The sequence below is a fragment of the Streptopelia decaocto genome, assembly GCF_964273445.1.
Source record: "Streptopelia decaocto genome assembly, chromosome: 6".
NCBI lineage: Eukaryota > Metazoa > Chordata > Aves > Columbiformes > Columbidae > Streptopelia > Streptopelia decaocto.
In genome coordinates, this window is record NC_138660.1 from 383038 (window position 1) to 400979 (window position 17942).

General features: G+C 52.7%; 1 protein-coding gene across 5 annotated transcripts in view; it reads right to left on the minus strand.

Moving 5' to 3' along the window:
* Window positions 1–718: 718 nt before the first annotated feature.
* WWTR1 (WW domain containing transcription regulator 1) overlaps window positions 719–17942 on the minus strand; it is a 44721-nt gene continuing 27497 nt past the window's right edge. Inside the window, exons 3-7 of one of the 5 annotated variants that reach the window (XR_014184501.1) lie at window positions 11545–11690; window positions 6835–6968; window positions 6207–6319; window positions 2084–4453; window positions 719–1995 (exon numbers count right to left, since the gene is read on the minus strand). Coding sequence is in view for 2 of the 5 variants with exons in the window: in XM_082057218.1 (XP_081913344.1) it covers window positions 4269–4453; window positions 6207–6319; window positions 6835–6968; window positions 11545–11690 (578 nt within the window). In the remaining 3 variants the exon portion in view is untranslated. Of the gene's footprint in view, window positions 4454–6206; window positions 6320–6834; window positions 6969–9509; window positions 10335–11302; window positions 11377–11544; window positions 11691–17942 lie in introns of those variants that run through there. The other 4 variants (XR_014184502.1, XM_082057218.1, XR_014184503.1 and 1 more) reach the window with 4 other exon arrangements.

Consider the following 17942-nt stretch of genomic DNA (forward strand, 5'->3'; position numbering starts at 1 on the left):
GTGTGAGCCCTCGGCTCAGGGACCGGGGCGCGGAGCCGCCTGCTCGGGCGCGGTGCGAGCCCGCGGCTCAGGGACCGGGGCGCGGAGCCGCCTGCTGGGGCGCGGTGTGAGCCCTCGGCTCAGGGACCGGGGCGCGGAGCCGCCTGCTCGGGCGCGGTGTGAGCCCTCGGCTCAGGGACCGGGGCGCGGAGCCGCCTGCTCGGGCGCGGTGCGAGCCCTCGGCTCAGGGACCGGGGCGCGGAGCCGCCTGCTGGGGCGCGGTGTAAGCCCTCGGCTCAGGGACCGGGGCGCGGAGCCGCCTGCTCGGGCGCGGTGTGAGCCCTCGGCTCAGGGACCGGGGCGCGGAGCCGCCGCGGTGCAGTCCCGAGACAGACAGCAGCCATGGGCTCGGTGCAAGCTCGTCCGCCCGCAGGGACGGTGTCACACAACCACTGTGTCCACGAGTTGTGAACGGCGCGGGACGGCGGCGCCGGGGAGCGCGTGAGCGGCTCCCGTGGAACCGTCACCGCCGCTCGTGGCCACGGCAGCTGCCAACAGCCTGACACACAGTGCGGCAGTAACCGCTCCGTCTGCCGAGGGCTCATGGTTTAGTGCAAAACGTACGCGCCTCTTGCACAGATGCGTGCGCCTCGTTCCAGCAGCCTCCCGCGGTTCCCGGAGCACACACTGAAACCCTCTGAAGGAAAAGGACACAATTCAATAAACCAATGCGCACCCAAAATCTTTAAATTCATTTATATTTGTTTTTCATGTACAAGATCAAAGAAATAAAAAAACCAAACGGAATCAAATGCTGGATACAACAGTTTGATCCGATTGCGTTTGATACATATAATATGTTGCAAGGTAGTAGAAATTAAATGCTCCCATGTCATATAACAAAATGAAAAACACAAATAAAAAAGTTAAAGTACTAGCATGTACATGGATGTAGTGTATTAGGAAACATGTTTATTTGAACACCTCCATTTTTCTGTATTTAAAATAGACTTTTAAATCCTTCCCTTCCCCAAAACAGCATTTGTTGTCAAAAAGTCGAACCCAGTCCCTGCCCAAGTCACATTCTGACAGTATTACCAGAATACAAAGGGTAATTAACAACGTCCCGTCACCGAGAGCCTCGTGCGCCAGCTCGGCGATGGCTCAGCACCACGTCCAGCTGGCCCCGTCCTTAACGTGTCCTACAGGCAGACGGGACATCTATTAAACGTTCAAAACCTGAAGCAGCACAGTGAAATATTGTCAGCAATGAATTTAGTTTCATAAGGATCACATACGCTTGAACACCTACAAGTTCTACCGTAAGCCTGTTTAAAGCCAGAAGCTTTTGAAAAAAAGAACTTTAAAACCCAGAGATCGTTGTTGCTGCACTTGACACATCCTCCCCATTACAAAAACGGAAACTCGCAGTGTAAGAATCACTTTTCCCCCGGCTCAGCACGGTTCGGTCGTGACGGGTCAGTCCCGGCCCAGGTCCCGCAGCCGCCGGCACCGGAGGCTGGTGTGACCAGCCCTCCCGTTCCCGGGCTGCTGCTGTTCATCAGCGAAGTGACATGGAAACACAGTGCCTGCTTCTGTTACCTCTTTAAGGTCTTTGAACTGAGACAGTCGACACCTGGAACACGACTGGATTTGGAACCAAGTTTGTAGCTTCACAATTCTGATGCACACGTGAGTTTACTGGAAAACCGCATCAGTTTTCACTGCGAAGCAGAACTGAGAAGCCTTGAGCTGGTGAAATGGGCACAGACGGACAGACAGAAGTCAGCACTCGATCACGCCAGCAGAGACCGGATCTGCTTGGGATATCTTGTATGAACAACAAAACTCAGATCTACAATGGCACAGACCTACCAGCAAATGAACAGACCGCGTTTTCTCAGCACCATCTATGCTGAGCGTTTCCCCGGCCCGCACCAGACCCCCTGCAGCTCCCGCCAACGCGCAGCTCCAACGGCGCCTCCGGCTCTGCCGGTGCCGTCACCGCAGACGGACCTCGGGCCGGCGCTGGCCCCCAGCCGGCAGACCCCCTGCAGCTCCAACGGCGCCTCCGGCTCTGCCGGTGCCGTCACCGCAGACGGACCTCGGGCCGGCGCTGGCCCCCGGCCGGCAGCCCTTCCACCAGACACCTTGATCCTCATGCAGCGCCGCTGGGCAGCCCTGCCCAGTCCCGCTTGCTGAAATTCCTGCTGTCTCAACAGCACTGGGAAGAGTAACTAAAAACAAACAACACCCGCCCCAAAACAAAAACCAAGATGAGAAAAACAAATAACCCCTCCGAAAGAAAAAAAGGAACACAACGCCCATTCAGTAATGAAATTCTGTGCAGACACAGCTCTGCTGTCACATCTCGTTTTCTATTCAAACAGAACAAAACAAGAACTACTTTTCCCTATGTAATAAAACTTTCCGACTTTAGCTCTTTGACTTTCATCTCTTTTAAAAACTAGGGGTGTGCTTTCTTTAATCCGTCGTCTGCTGTCTCATACACCCAGCAGCTCATCCCTGACAGGGCAGTTCATTGTACAGAGTTCTTGCATTACATTTTTACTGCACGCTGGTGATTCATTTTCCGTGTTTCCCTATTTGCAACCACCCTTCCCAGCGCGGATCTACATTCGGTGCAGAACCGTTTTCTCCCAAACCTGCTCCACATCCCATCACCTCCCGTCTGACCTTCCACCTGCCCGCCCCAACCAGAACAGGAGCCTTTGGCGACCCGAGTTCCGCGCGGCGGCAAGAGCCTGGTTGGTGCTACCAGACACAGCGACCCCGAGCGCTACGTCTCCTCTCCACAGAGCCTGGACTAAGCTCAGAGAAAAGTTTTAATGCCTTTCATAAAAATACATATTTTTCAATATAAAAAGCTTAAATTCCTAGATTATAAATAACATAATTTCAAAATATTTGAGGACTTCATTTGCATTGCAGGGGAACTGCAAGCTTGATGTCCTCAATGCCTCCTCAGTCCCAACCCTGTGATAAAACATTTGTAGGATACACAACAGGCAGAAACACCCCGAGCACGGCCCGTCCTGCACACCCGTGACAGCGGGTGACAGAGCGGGGAACCGAGCGGTGTCCCCAGCCGGGACACAGGTCCTGCACACCATGACAGCGGGTGACAGAGCGGGGAACCGAGCGGTGTCCCCAGCCGGGACACAGGTCCTGCACACCGTGACAGCGGGTGACAGAGCGGGGAACCGAGCGGTGTCCCCAGCCGGGACACAGCGCTGCCCTGGGTGAGTTACGTCCTGCGCCAGGTGTAGAACTACCTGTAGGTGACACTGTCAGTTAGAAACAGCACTGCAAACAGTCTGAGCGAGGGTCTTCTCCCACTACATATAACAAACAACTTGTGCCACATTTTTCAAACCTGATTTTAAAAGCAGTTTTTTGCATTTAAGATATTTGCCACAGATTGTATATTTATAAAAAATTGTTCATGTGTTAACTTATAAAATTGTAGTGCTTCAGATAATAAACATCAAAATCTAAGAGCTTTTAAAAAATGCTTGTTTATAATGCATTGCTTTGTTTTAAAGGCAGCAGTCAGTACCAGCCTGGTTTATTTCGCAACAATATTGTTGTGTAAAAATGTTGCTAAACCGTTCTGGTACTTTCGGATTGGAAGTTATTTATTTTACAGTAATATACTGAAAAAAGAAACTGCAATAGCACCGTGTGTGCCTTTACGAATATATAATAAGAACTATTATGGCTGATATGGATCAGATTAAATCTGTATTCTATACAGTACAGTTTGTTAATAAGAATGAAAAAAGGATTTTTAAAGCTTAAGTAAGTTGATAAAAAAAGTTTCTGACAGTAATAAGATAGAAATAACTGCTCTGACGGTGCGCACGCCTCCCGAGCCCAAGGAGCCGCAGTGAACCGCGGTGAATCATGAAGACCCCGTGACGTTAACGGGTCCCCGGGCATCGTCAGGGCTGCACAAACACCACCCTCTCTGTCCTGGAGTCGTTTCTGCCTGGTCTGAAAAGGTAAAGGACTATACAGTTGTATAAAGTAGTGTGCTTTTTCTAAAGAGGAAGAAATACCTATGCATATATGTATTTAGATATATAGATGTATTTTACATTTAAATTAATGTAAATCAAGTCCAGGCAGAGATTAAACTGACCATACAGCTGATGTAACAAAAGTCATTAAGGCAGTAAGTAGTATCTCTCGAGGATCCCCAGATATCCCACGTCTATCTGGAGAGGAACAGGCAGGCTGAACCGCGGGCCGGCCGAACCGGCGCATCACAGCCAGGTGAGGAACGGCTCGCCCTTGGTGAGAACTGACTCCACGTCGTTGAGAATCGGGATCAGGTCTTCCGACTCCAGAGTCCCGAGATCCACATTTGTTCCTGGAAGACAGTCGAGGAAATCAGGGAAACGTGTCTGTTGTGGATTTATGTTCATCGTCGGCTGTGCTATAGCTTCTCCTAGGAAAAGCAAAGAACAACTGTTGAAATACCAAACTCTTCTTGTGAGCAATTTAAAACCACACAAGTGATACAACAATTAGACTCCCCCATATGCACTTGTGAGCATTGCTGCCCTCTGCAAACGCTACCTCAAAACCACGCGTGCCTGCGGAATGCGCCTTTTTGCAAGAGCCAACTCCGTACCCCGGCCCTGCTCTCGAAGCACGAAGGGCCGTTTGCAGCGAGCTCGGGTGACGCCACCGCGTGCACCGCGGGGAGGCAGCGCCGTGCCGACCCACTGGTGTGCACCGCGGGGAGGCAGCGCCGTGCCGACCCACTGGTGTGCACCGCGGGGACGCAGCGCCGTGCCGACCCACTGGTGTGCACCGCGGGGACGCAGCGCCGTGCCAACCCACTGGTGTGCACCGCGGGGACGCAGCGCCGTCCTGACCCACTGGTGTGCACCGCGGGGAGGCAGCGCCATCCTGTCCCCCGGTGTGCACCGCGGGGAGGGAGCACGGTGCTGAGCACACTCATGTGCACCGCGGGGAGGCAGCGCCGTCCTGACCCACTGGTGTGCACCGCGGGGAGGCAGCCCCGTGCCGACCCACTGGTGTGCACCGTGGGGAGGCAGCGCGGTGCTGAGCACACTCGTGTGCACCGCGGGGAGGCAGCGCCGTGCTGAGCACACTCGTGTGCACCGCGGGGAGGCAGCGCGGTGCCGAGCACACTCGTGTGCACCGCGGGGAGGCAGCGCCGTGCCGAGCACACTCATGTGCACCGCGGGGAGGCAGCGCCGTGCCGAGCACACTCGTGTGCACCGCGGGGAGGCAGCGCGGTGCTGAGCACACTCGTGTGCACCGCGGGGAGGCAGCGCGGTGCTGAGCACACTCGTGTGCACCGCGGGGAGGCAGCGCGGTGCTGAGCACACTCGTGTGCACCGCGGGGAGGCAGCGCGGTGCTGAGCACACTCGTGTGCACCGCGGGGAGGCAGCGCGGTGCTGAGCACACTCGTGTGCACCGCGTGCACTACACCCTGCGGGAACCCTGCAGCCCCGCGCTGGCCAGGACACAACTGTGAAAGGGTTTAGAGCAGCTGAGCTCTGCAGTATTGGATTACTTTCTCATACATGAACAACAACACGTGTGGAAATGTTTACGAGAGGAGCCTGTCAGCCTTTGCACCATTGGGAACTTCTGATGACTTCAAAAGGAAGTTTAGGTGAGGAAGGGCTGAGAGTTTCAGTATCTGGAAAGGAACTTGTTGACTTCTTAGTAACTGATTTCAGTATTTTAAACAAACACCACGAGGACACTGATATACAAAAATACATACCAAAACCTACACTAGCTAAATACATTCTGTTAGAAGGGAAATCCAGCTTTGCCATCGCAAGAGACTTACTAACTAGACTGATTCCCAGAGCTGGAAAACACAGAGTGTACCAAGAGTGTAAGCTAAGACCAGATCTGCACTCCTCCTACCCTGGACAATGGTGTGAACACACCAATTAAGGCTCACATTTTCCAGCTTTCATTTACTTTGTTTAATATCAGGCTAAGGTAAAAAGGGTTGAATCTGGACCTAAGTGAAAGCTGAAACCTTCTAGGCACTAAGGACCTTTTAGGCATTTTCCCCCACAGTCTTGGTCTGTTTTCTTGCATAGGAGAGTGGGAGATTATCGTTCGGTCATGCAGTTACAAAACACTACTGGTTATAACACGAAGTTATTAATACCACAACACTTTAAGCTACATCAGAGTATTCTACCTGTATCCATCTCATCCACGTTGCTGAGGAAGTCTTCGGGTGTTGTTGGTACGCTGTAGCATCCTAAGCCCAAGCCGCTGTCCGTGCTCTGCTCCCTGGAGTGGTATGGGCCGCTGTAAGTCGAAACACGAAAACGCCTCAGTAAACACGTTCTGTTAGACTTGGTCCCCGATCGCGTTGGTTGAAAACAGACAGCACAGTAGCTCAGACATTAAATACTGAGTCATTAAGCCTTATTCTCAGCTGTTGGACACTAATGTGGTCATGTTACATCAGCCCAAATACAAAACAACCAAAGTGAGCCCACTCTTAAATTTTGAAATACATGCATATATAGGTCTCCAGGCAAAACCAGTTCTGATAGCCTAAAAACCCTGAGTTTATTTATACTTTGGTAATGATACTCTACCTGGAGTCTTCTACATACACCTAGAATACAATTAAAACGAGCCGTTACCATTTCTTTGATTTTTCTAAACCAAAAGATCTCAGGTCAGTGACTCGGCCATACCCCCCTGTTCACAGTAGTTATAAAAGAAGACGATGAGGACACGACTTCAGAGACACAGCTTGCAAGAGCAGAGAAGGCGACGGGACCGTCTGTCCAACGAAGAGGCCGTGGACTTGCCTGCTGAGGAAAGGGTCAGATCCGTTGCTCGCCAGGGGCCGCATGTCCTGCGCCAGGGCCGGCGCGCCCAGCGCCGTCTGCACGGGGCCCACGCCGTCCGGGTCCATGGGCAGCTGTCTGCACAGAGCGGCCTCCTGCGGACAGACACACAGCGCACGGTCACCGAGCGCTCGCAGGCACCGCGACAGGAGAGCACGTCACACAGACACATCTCCTTGCTTAGCAAGTAATGCTGAACAATAGAACTGATGACTGTTTGTTTATGTTGGTGTGAAGAAAATCAGGATGTAGACTGACAGCGTGTTCCACACCCCCGTGCTGGCTCAGCCCCGAGAACCTGCCCGCCCGTCCGTCCGTCTGTCCGTCCCGCCTGCAGCTGCTGCCAGGGCTTCCCGCCCGTCCCGCTCCGGAGCGCCGCTCGCCCCCGCCCTGCCCGCGCTCCGCATGACGCAGACCCCAGAGCGCTCACAGCAACGGGCGCGCTGCACACCGCCGGCGGGGGGAAAGCCTCATCCCGAATCCCGACTGAGCACACGTGCCTGCAGAGCGACCGCACCTCCACCGCCTGCTGCCCGCAGAGGGAATCCCCCAAACCCAGCCGCCCGTGTGGTAACGCACGCGGCTCGTGTCACCTCACCGTCCACCGACGGCTCGTCACAGCGGCGTGGAGCGCCCGTGGGCCGCGGGACAGCGCGCCACGTCGCGCGGCAGCTGCGCCTCGCTGCTCGGGGACGAGCTCTGAGAGCTGCAGCGGCAGCAAGAGCAGCTGAAAACCCACAGGCTCAAACCGGGCCTCCCGCGTGTCTAACAGCTTCAGTGAAATCGCTCTCGGCCCAAACTGGGGCAAAGAGAGCACGACCGGGCTCTGAGACTGTGGGAGCTGCTGCCACATGACATCATGTGCTACATACCGAAGCAGAATATCACTTGCAGCCATAGAGTACTTAATATGTTAGAAGAAAAGCACTGAAATCAAGACTTTGACCCAATAATCTGCAGAATGAACCCTCTGCCTGGTAACAGGCATCTGCCCAATGACCGTCTCACATACACCAACCTCAGCAACTAGAGCCAAAGGAAACCTGTTTCCGAACCTTCTGGAAGACAAATTCAGTGAACCAACCGTGACATCTAGTGGTACGCAGGTCTGTGCAAAGGCTGCTCAGCTTTCCAGACAAATATCCTGAGATCTTAAAATAACGAAGCTCTATCTGGTTTTACCTAGTTTACACGACCTTTTTTTTCTTTACGAAATAAGCAAAGGAAATATTTCATTTAAATCCAGGTAGAAAACTTTCTCTACTGAATGTACTATAGAAAAGATTAACATGTTTTTGAAGATAGAATATGATGTTTTGCTACGTTTTCCATTTATTTCCTCATTGAGGAGGATCGGTCTGGTCTCTTCATGAATAATGTAACAATTATTCATTGGGAATTAACATATACTGGTGCCCATTAATACAATGTTTCCTTTATGATCATATTATCTATCTATTCACAGATAAAGAATAATTTACATTAGATGGTGTGATTATTTACTATGTGTTAAGAACGAATAGTCTGAAGATTCTTGATGGAAGCGTTGCCTTTTGTGCCTGTTCTCTCCCAGACAAGGTGCACGGTGGCGCTTGAGCGCACGGAGAAGCGCCGGGACATCCCCGCAGAGCCGGCCCAGGTTCCTCACCGACACCACCGCCGGCCGCTTCCCTTGCAGGAGGCTCTTGACCAGCAAGCAGATCCTTCTTCTCTTTCAGTAAGAAAGAAAACGAACGCTCTTGAGGATAACAAAACCGAGCGAGGAAACGCTGAAATAGAAGCTGCCACAGGGCTTGCTGAAGTGCCGCCCTTCCTGCGTGCACCCCATCTTCAGTGTGTGCACCCCCTCTGTAGTCATATGTACCCTGTCTGCAGTTGTGTGCACCCCATCTTCAGTGTGTGCACCCCGTCTGTAGTCATATGTACCCTGTCTGCAGTTGTGTGCGCCCCGTCTGCAGTCATATGTACCCCGTCTGCAGTCGTGTGCACCCCGTCTGCAGTCGTGTGCACCCCGTCTGCAGCCGTAGAGGAGGACACACAGGCCAGAACGCCATGGCCGGGAAGCCCGCGGCGTGCCCGTGGCAGCTGCTGCGCCGGAGCGAGCTGGCCCTGCGGATGCCGCCTCCCCCGCAGCGCCAGCCCCGCACCGGCGAGCAGCCGGCTCAGCCTGCCCCCCCCACAGCTCACCGCGTCAGGAGCGCGGTGACGGTCACGGCAGGAGCCACTGCACCCCCCTGACAGCACGGGTGGATTCTGCACCTTGTTTGCCTTGGGTGGGAAATATGTTGTTCCTCAGGAGCTCTACGGGTTCTGAAAACCCTCGTAATGCAAAGTGATAATGCCCTGCTGTATGTAACGTGGAGCTCACACAAACCCGGGCGCAGGGTGGCACTGGGGGCTCCATCCAGCACGGCTCAGCTGCTCAGGCCTGTGCGTGCGCTGGGTTACGGGCAAACGCAGCCAGCAGTGCAGGGAAACCAGCCCTGCTGGTAATGGCACAACTGTTTGGAACCTTAATTTGCTCCTGTCCCGAAGCAAGAACAGAGCCAAAGAGAGTAAAAATAGCTAAACATGTTCTTAGCACGATGACAATTATGACTAATCCCATACCAGATATCCCACGCCCATCCCTGCTATGTTCTGAACTCTCCGTAGGGAAGAAGTTAAAGCCCCGAGGTCACTGCTCAGGGCAGAGATCAGCACCTTCAACACACAACAGTTCTGCACACACAGGTCATGGGTCAGCGTGCAGCTCCCAAAAATGAAGGGGATGGAAACCGAACATGGGCGCCAGAAGCTGGTGTCTGCAGAGCTTCCAGGCTCGGCGCCGAACCAGGAAAGTCAAACTCGGCCCTGACAGGAGAAGGTAAAAAATTCGGAACATCGAAGGAATCACACCTGTGTTTCACCCTTTCCGCAGAGCGCTGGGCCCTTGTTTAACGTGGAGCGGTGCATGCAGATACTCACCAAGGACGCGGGAGTGACCGCATGAAGACAGGCAAGTGCTGCCGCAGGAGCTACAAAAGCATGGCATTTTAATGCCTTTTTTTTCCCAAATGCAGCTAGATGGTGCTGTATAGTTTCGAAATGTATTAATGAACTTTTGTTAATGACTTTGGTTAAGCAATTTTTTACAGTTTTTATACATATATTTAGAGGTAAAAGAGTAAAAAGATATAAAGGAAGCAAATATATAATTGTAAGGTGTTTTTACAAATACTCTGAGTGTTGGTGCGGCTCTACCCGTCAGACACCCGTCTGCACCGTGTCCCCGTGGCTGTCACAGGCGGCGCCGGCAGCGGCCCCGTCCCGCGCTCGCTGCTCCGCGCCCGCGGCGCCGCGCGGCTGCAGGTGCGACCGCCGACACCTGACACTGCTTTGGACACGGCGAGAAAAGCACAATGACACTCTTGCTGTCAGAGGTCGGTAGGAGCACACGGACCCGCAGCAAACTGCCTTTTCTGTATATGAAGAAAACAAAGCCCTTTCAGTACAATTCTGGTAACCTTTAATTTGGTGACTGCAATAATGTCTATTACTGCTTTTGAAAAGTGATATTTTGGTAAAATGCAATTAAAAATTATTTGTTCTGAAATAAAAGCATGGAAAAAGAGCCCCTCAAATTCTCAATAATTACAAACATTAAAGACCTTCTCTTCAATTAATTCTGAGAAAGTATGCTTAAAAACCCGAAAAAAAACAAACAAAAGAAACAAAATAACAAGCAGCACAACCCCAACAAGTAAAACCGACATTCAAAGTCTGCAGAGAGAAAACCAAAAAGCCGGCTGTTCATTTGTGATTTTCTGAAAGACGAGGAAGCTTTGGGAGCACCTGTCCCCCGCCCCCTGCTCCGGCGTCCGGCTCCCCGACTCACTCCCGCGGGTCCAACCGCGCCCGCGTCCCCTGCTGCGCCACCCACAACGTCTCCGAGGCTGCGGAGACGCGTCCTTCATGCTGCTTCTGAGAGAAATAGGTTATTTCCTCTAAGGCAGCTGATTAATGTGACATGCGAGACACGTCACCGGTGGAGCTGTCCCTAACAGAAGGAACACAATTGTTAAAACTTCCTATTTCCTTAAGGCAATGTAAAGGAAGTTACGTATCTATTTTGTACAACATGAGTCATTCTATAGAGCTGAAACTTAAGAAGTAGAACAATAAACAAAATATCCACAAAGACCCATGTCTGAAATCTTCAAATCAGAGGTATTCATGTAAGATGTAAATGTGATTTTATTTTCATTCAAAGGCCAAGGATGCAAGTTATAGAATTGGGATCAGAGTCAAGAGCAACTCTGTGTGTTCTGCCTTAACCTTCAGTGAAGTGTGAACACGGTCTGCTACACAAACCAAGTGAAACTGCAAACTGATCAGTGACAATTGCTCCACATTTACACACAGGTGCAGAACAGAATTTGTTCCTTACATTACTACTACAGCTGGTGAGAAGGACAGCCAGCGTGTGACTCCTGACAGACGGCCGTTTTGTGGTGTTCGGTGCTAGTGCAGAGAAAAACATGAAATGTTTATATTAGCTTTTTGGTGGGCGTTACGCAAAACAACAGTTAATCTTGCCATAAAGTGACAGAGCTACCAATTGTACCCAGTAAAAACGCGGACGCGTTGAACCGAAGTCTCTCGCACAAAATCCAGCAGTATCCCCGTTACCTGTCGCAGAAGCTCCTCCTGCCGCATCCTGATCCGCTCCCGCTCCATCTGGATCCTCTGGAGCCGCAGCTTCTGCTGCTGCTGCTGCTGCGCGGTGAGCGCGCGGGGCAGGGCCAGCAGGGGCCGGCTCTGCGCCGGGCCCGCACCTGCGGGCACAACACACCGTTAGCACCGCTGCGCTGCGACGGCCGACGCGCCCGCCCGTCCGCAAGCCCTGGACTCGCAATGGCTTCATACATTGGTTTTGGTATTTCCTATGTGCATAAAACATGAATGCATATAATACAGCAAGTATTTATAGTCACCCTGGTGTGCTCAAATATTTACCGAAGGATATCTACTAAATGACATGCAAGTTTTTCATTGGAAAATTCCTCTACAAGTGTGTGTCTATAATATGCAGTAAGCTAGTAAAAAAATTGCCAATCTTAATGTTTGCTTTATTGACGGATCTAAATTAATGACTGTACAAATAATTACCAGCATAAGTAATGAGCACTGTGTGCGTTTCCACCCCTAAGAAGGCAACGCACTCTTCTTTCAACGACGCAGAGGCGGGAGGTGTTCCCGTGGGACACAACCGCAGAGGTGTGCTCCTGGGGCTGTCACCCCCTCACCAACACGGACGAGCCGCAGCGGGAGGTGTTCCCGTGGGACACAACCGCGGAGGTGTGCTCCTGCGGCTGTCACCCCCTCACCAACACGGATCAGCCGCAGCAGGAGGTGTTCCCGTGGGACACAACCGCGGAGGTGTGCTCCTGCGGCTGTCACCCCCTCACCAACACGGACGAGCCGCAGCGGGAGGTGTTCCCGTGGGACACAACCGCAGAGGTGTGCTCCTGCGGCTGTCACCCCCTCACCAACACGGACGAGCCGCAGCGGGAGGTGTTCCCGTGGGACACAACCGCGGAGCTGTGCTCCTGCGGCTGTCACCCCCTCACCAACACGGACGAGCCGCAGCGCTGCGCACTCATCCGTAAATGCCGGCATGGCTGTTGTATTTCACAGCAGCGTGTCAAGCACTCCTCACCTCACAGGCGCTCACACACCACAATAACGAAAATCAGCCTGAGAACTGTAATGAAGAGAGAAGGTGCATCTGATGAGACCCACTGACCAGCGGGACTGGCAGAGGGTGCGAAAGCGGCACATTAAAAAGGTACGGAAAACTATCAGATACTACATCTTTCCCTAATACCCTTAACATACTTTCACCTGATTTTTCCAAGCAGATGAAATGCAAAGAAAGCACAATGGAACGGAATCCGGCTCACCGCCGGTGCAGAGGCGCAGCGGCGAGGGCCAGCGCAGCGGTTCCGGGTGCCGGGCGCGCGGGGCAGACGTGGCGGCTCGGCGGCCCAGCCCGCGTGTGCCGGGCTGGCGAGCCCGCGCTGCGGCAGCGCCACCGCGGGTCACCCACACGGGTACCAGCTTCGCCACCAAACCCAGCAAAAGTCCTTAACAATCCGGTACTGGAAGAACTGCCCAGACTCACTGCGCGTTTAAAGCAGCTATATCAGGAAAGTTAACGAGCTCTTAAATACAAACCTGTATAAAATTAACCTAAAAAAGATGCCAACTTCAGGCCTGCCTTAGCTCCTCTCAGGAGCTACATCATTCAGGTAAGGCAGCAAATGAGAAAGGTCTAATAAATTAGAGACTAAGGTGTCTGATTTTAGACCTGATTTAACACAACAGAGGGATTTGTAACTCCTGTGAATTCTGGATATGTAAGGACCATATTGTATAGTCAATGTTTTACAAAGAAAACCACAATAGTCTTTTGCACATCTGATTAACACCTGAAACCTTATCTGTAGGGGTATTCAGATTGGGAAACGAATCCTTAATTCGCCACTTCGGTAGGACATTCAAAAGGTCCATCTGGGGAATAACTCCACAAACGGCAGGTGAGAAACTGGACTGTTTGTCACCAAACCCGATTCGTACCCATGTAAAGCAGCGCAAGCCTTTCGCTTGCAGACAGAACGATGCTGCTCGGTCAATGCTGCTCACACTGTTGGTGTGAACTGAACAAACACGATCTTCTCTGCTTAAATCCGGAAACTATAAAGCAGAGCAGAATTTCTGTTGGACGGGCACTTTTATTCAGAGCGCTGGTATGGAAGAAATGCCAAGTCTTTGTGGTGCTCCGCGGTCACGGGTGACCACGCTCACAGCTGAAACAGCCGGTTGGCACCCTCGGCAGCGGGAATCGCTCGCCATGGACACACGAGCACGGGAATCGCTCGCCATGGACGCACGACCACGGGAATCACTCGCCATGGACAGACGACAATGGGAATTGCTCGCCATGGACAGATGACAATGGGAATCGCTCGCCATGGACACACGACCACGGGAATCGCTCGCCATGGACACACGACCACGGGAATCGCTCGCCATGGACACACGACCACGGGAATCGCTCGCCATGGACACACGACCACAGGAATCACTCGCCATGGACACACGACCACGGGAATCGCTCGCCATGGACACACGAGCACGGGAATCGCTCGCCATGGACGCACGACCACGGGAATCACTCGCCATGGACAGACGACAATGGGAATTGCTCGCCATGGACAGATGACAATGGGAATCGCTCGCCATGGACACACGACCACGGGAATCGCTCGCCATGGACACACGACCACGGGAATCGCTCGCCATGGACACACGACCACGGGAATCGCTCGCCATGGACACACGACCACAGGAATCACTCGCCATGGACACACGACCACGGGAATCGCTCGCCATGGACACACGAGCACGGGAATCGCTCGCCATGGACGCACGACCACGGGAATCACTCGCCATGGACAGACGACAATGGGAATTGCTCGCCATGGACAGATGACAATGGGAATCGCTCGCCATGGACACACGACCACGGGAATCGCTCGCCATGGACACACGACCACGGGAATCGCTCGCCATGGACACACGACCACGGGAATCGCTCGCCATGGACACACGACCACAGGAATCACTCGCCATGGACACACGACCACGGGAATCGCTCGCCATGGACACACAACCACCCTGCTCTCGAGAAATGTTTCCCTCTTAGCAGTGAGCTTGGGAAATGCTGGAGGAAAATGAGACAGAGGGGAAACAGCACGGCCTCTGCTGCACCCCCTTTTTATCTTCGACCAAAATGCACCCGTTCCCAGCCAAGCAGCAGAACAACATCGTCTGTGAGGCGCAGAGCAAACCGTTCCTTCTCCCTCCCTACCCCCGCATTCCCAGTGAAAAACACGCCCAGCACCTAAAGCCAGTCTGGATTACACGTGGTAGCCGTGTACTGCTTTAAAATTAACTGACATTTTTGCAAGGATTCTTTCACTAATAGGGCAACAGCATCATTAACAAAGTTCTTTTAACAAGAACATCTCAGGTGTAAAATACTTTCTAGAAGAGATCCAATATTTTTCTGTCTGAAGCACTGAGATTTCTGTGTTCCTTTCTGTCTTTCTCTCATCGCTTTTACCGCGTGGGCACTGAAATCCCAGCTCAGCTCCGATCCTCCCAGACCTGGACGTGTTTGTGCCGCGAGGGGCCCGGCACAGCCAGCACCGTCACACGTGTGCGCCGGATCAAACGTGTGATACCCACACACGCCACATGCTGAGCTCAGCGACCCTAAGGGTCTCTTCCAACCAAAACGGTTCCACGGCTCTGTGATCCGGTATCGCACAGGTCCAGCACATAAAGACTGCGGGACCACTTGGGAGTGCAGCTGCAGGATATTTGAGCTTCAGGGGCAAACCCAGCTCAAGACACAATCCCAGTCACAAGCAGCCCCGCAGCAGCGCAAGCTCTTGGGGGCCCAGTCGATGTGTGGTCGGCAGGCAGCCGTGTCCACACACACGGCAGCAGGCTTCCCGTGGCACCGCAGCGCTGCGTCTGTCAGTCCTGCCGCGCCAGCTGCCCGTCCTGCCCACGCGCTGCCCTCGCCCAGCTGGCAGAAGCATTTTTGTGGCCACAGAGCACACTAAAAATTGCCTGCGGATAAAAGGAAGATATTTGCTGGCTACATCAGTTCCCAGCAAAAGTAACTGGGCAGCCATGAAAACGCTTACGTGCACCCAACGTGGGAGTCGGGGGCAAACAAGCCGTTTGCAGCACGGACGGAGCACGGCCAGCAGCGGCGTGTGAGCTCGTCAGCCCGGACGGGCCGGAGCGCAGCGCTGGGCGGGCAAGGGCGGCGGTGAGAGCTGCGCGCGGAACAAACCACTTCCGCACGGGGAAACAATACGTGGAACCACATCTAAAGATACAGTCAATCTGGTCTTATACACATTAGAATAAGCAAGAAATATTCTAAGTGCAATTATATAAATTATATCAGTGTAAATCTGGTGTCAAATTGCCAGGACCACAAGCACTGAGGCAGGAATTTAACTCCTCTTGCATGCATAAGCATGTGCTTGAATTTTTGGCATGTCAATGGTCGAGTGAATAGAGCAACCACGCTAAGAATCCAGGCTGGCTGAAGCGTTAGCACAACGCAGTAAGCTCTCCTTAGAAACCTGCTCTCATCTGAGCAGCACGGGCGAGGGACAGACCCAGGCCCGGGAGGTGAAGATCAACAGCCGAACGGCGCGCGGGACGCGCCCGGGCAGCTGCAGCGCCGTTTGCCACGGCTGCGTGCTGCCTTTGCTGGGTACAACACCCGCTGACCCGTGCCCGCGTGGCAGCACAGCTGAAATTACACATGCAAGAAGGCAAAGAACAAGGCAATACGAAAATGCTGAGAAATATGTCTCCCTGAGCTATGGTGCCACATAACCCTCCAAGTCACTCCTCATGAGGACACAGAGTATTTTGATGAACAAACTGTATCTTGGAGTAAATGCCTTTTCTCTCAGGCACCACTGTGCGTTGGTGCACACACCAAGAGGCGCGGCAGCTCAGTGCAGCAGGTAAGCGCTCCCGCAGCCTGGCATCGGGCTGCAGAACCTCCGACGAGTCAAGTACATTGTAAGTTCATGATCATATTTCTAACAACCAAAAAACCCCATTCCACTGCCAAAAAAAACGCTTTCCACCCTCGAGGTTTGAAAAGGCTGTAGGTCCACCCAGTTCCACCCGCGTGGGAGCGGGAGGGCACGGAGGTGATGAAATCCATTTTCTTTTTTCAGGTTCATTCAAAACCAGTTTATAAACACACAGATGCTAAGGCCCGGGTTCTGATCCTACCAGCTGCATAACAGCATCCGTCCACTTGACTTGTTCTTGAGTGAAACCATTATAATGTCCTATAGGCAAATTTAGGACTCGCGTGGTCTACTTTTGTGAAGTCAAATCTAGTTGTTGGGTATGTGCACACACACACATAAGGCACATTAAGTTAATGTCACCTAGCTCAGAACAAATATTAACTAGAAATAAAAAGAGTATAAAACATTAAGACCGCTAGGTGATCATTTGCTTATATCTATTACAGAAACAACATGAAACGAAACCCTGGGGCATTCTGCAGCGCCCTCCACGAGAACTGCTCCGTTCAGCTGTTCTAAGAATACATCGAAGGGTCAAATGCTGCACGTACAGTAACAAACCAGCTGACTCCGGGAACCAGCTGAGGAATAATTAAACCACGGCAGATTCGCAATATGCTCTTCACACTGGTTCCGCTGGAAGGCACTGAAATAATCATGGGCAAGCCTTCAGTTGATGTGTTAAGTTTTAGAGCTTTTCCACACCAGCAGTTCACACGTGAGGGCTTGTGGAACACAGCTCTAGAACACAGCTCTGGAACACACACAGCTCCAGAACACAGCTCTGGAAAACACACAGCTCCAAGACACAGCTCTGGAACACTGGAACACAGCTCCAGGACACAGCTCTGGAACACTGGAACACAGCTCCGGAACACAGCTCCGGAACACAGCTCCAGGACACAGCTCCAGGACACAGCTCCGGGACACAGCTCCGGGACACAGCTCCGGGACACAGCTCCGGGACACAGGGGCTGCTGCTGCACCAGCTCCACCGCCCAGCCGGCACAGACGAGCCCTGTGGGTGCGCCGGAGCTCCTGTCCGGATGCCGCGTGCTTTACACGTCACCACCTGCACCCTTCAGACACCTTCTGTACAGAATAAACACCAGTAACATCTGTGGTCAGGTTGGTCTCCCATGTAACTGTGCCAACCTTACCATCACTTCAAGTGATTTCCTTCTTCTTTCCCTTTCAGTTCATGCCCTGACTGGACTACTCAGTTTGAATCTTTTGATAGAAAGTTTTTATTTCTAATAAATCTAATAAATCCGTGACATTTTACCGGCTCTGGGGAGCCCGAGGAGCCCTGGGCTGCTGGGGACAGCTCAAAAGGCACCAAGGAAAACGAGCTGATCTCCAGCGATCTCCAGCTCTGCTCGGCAC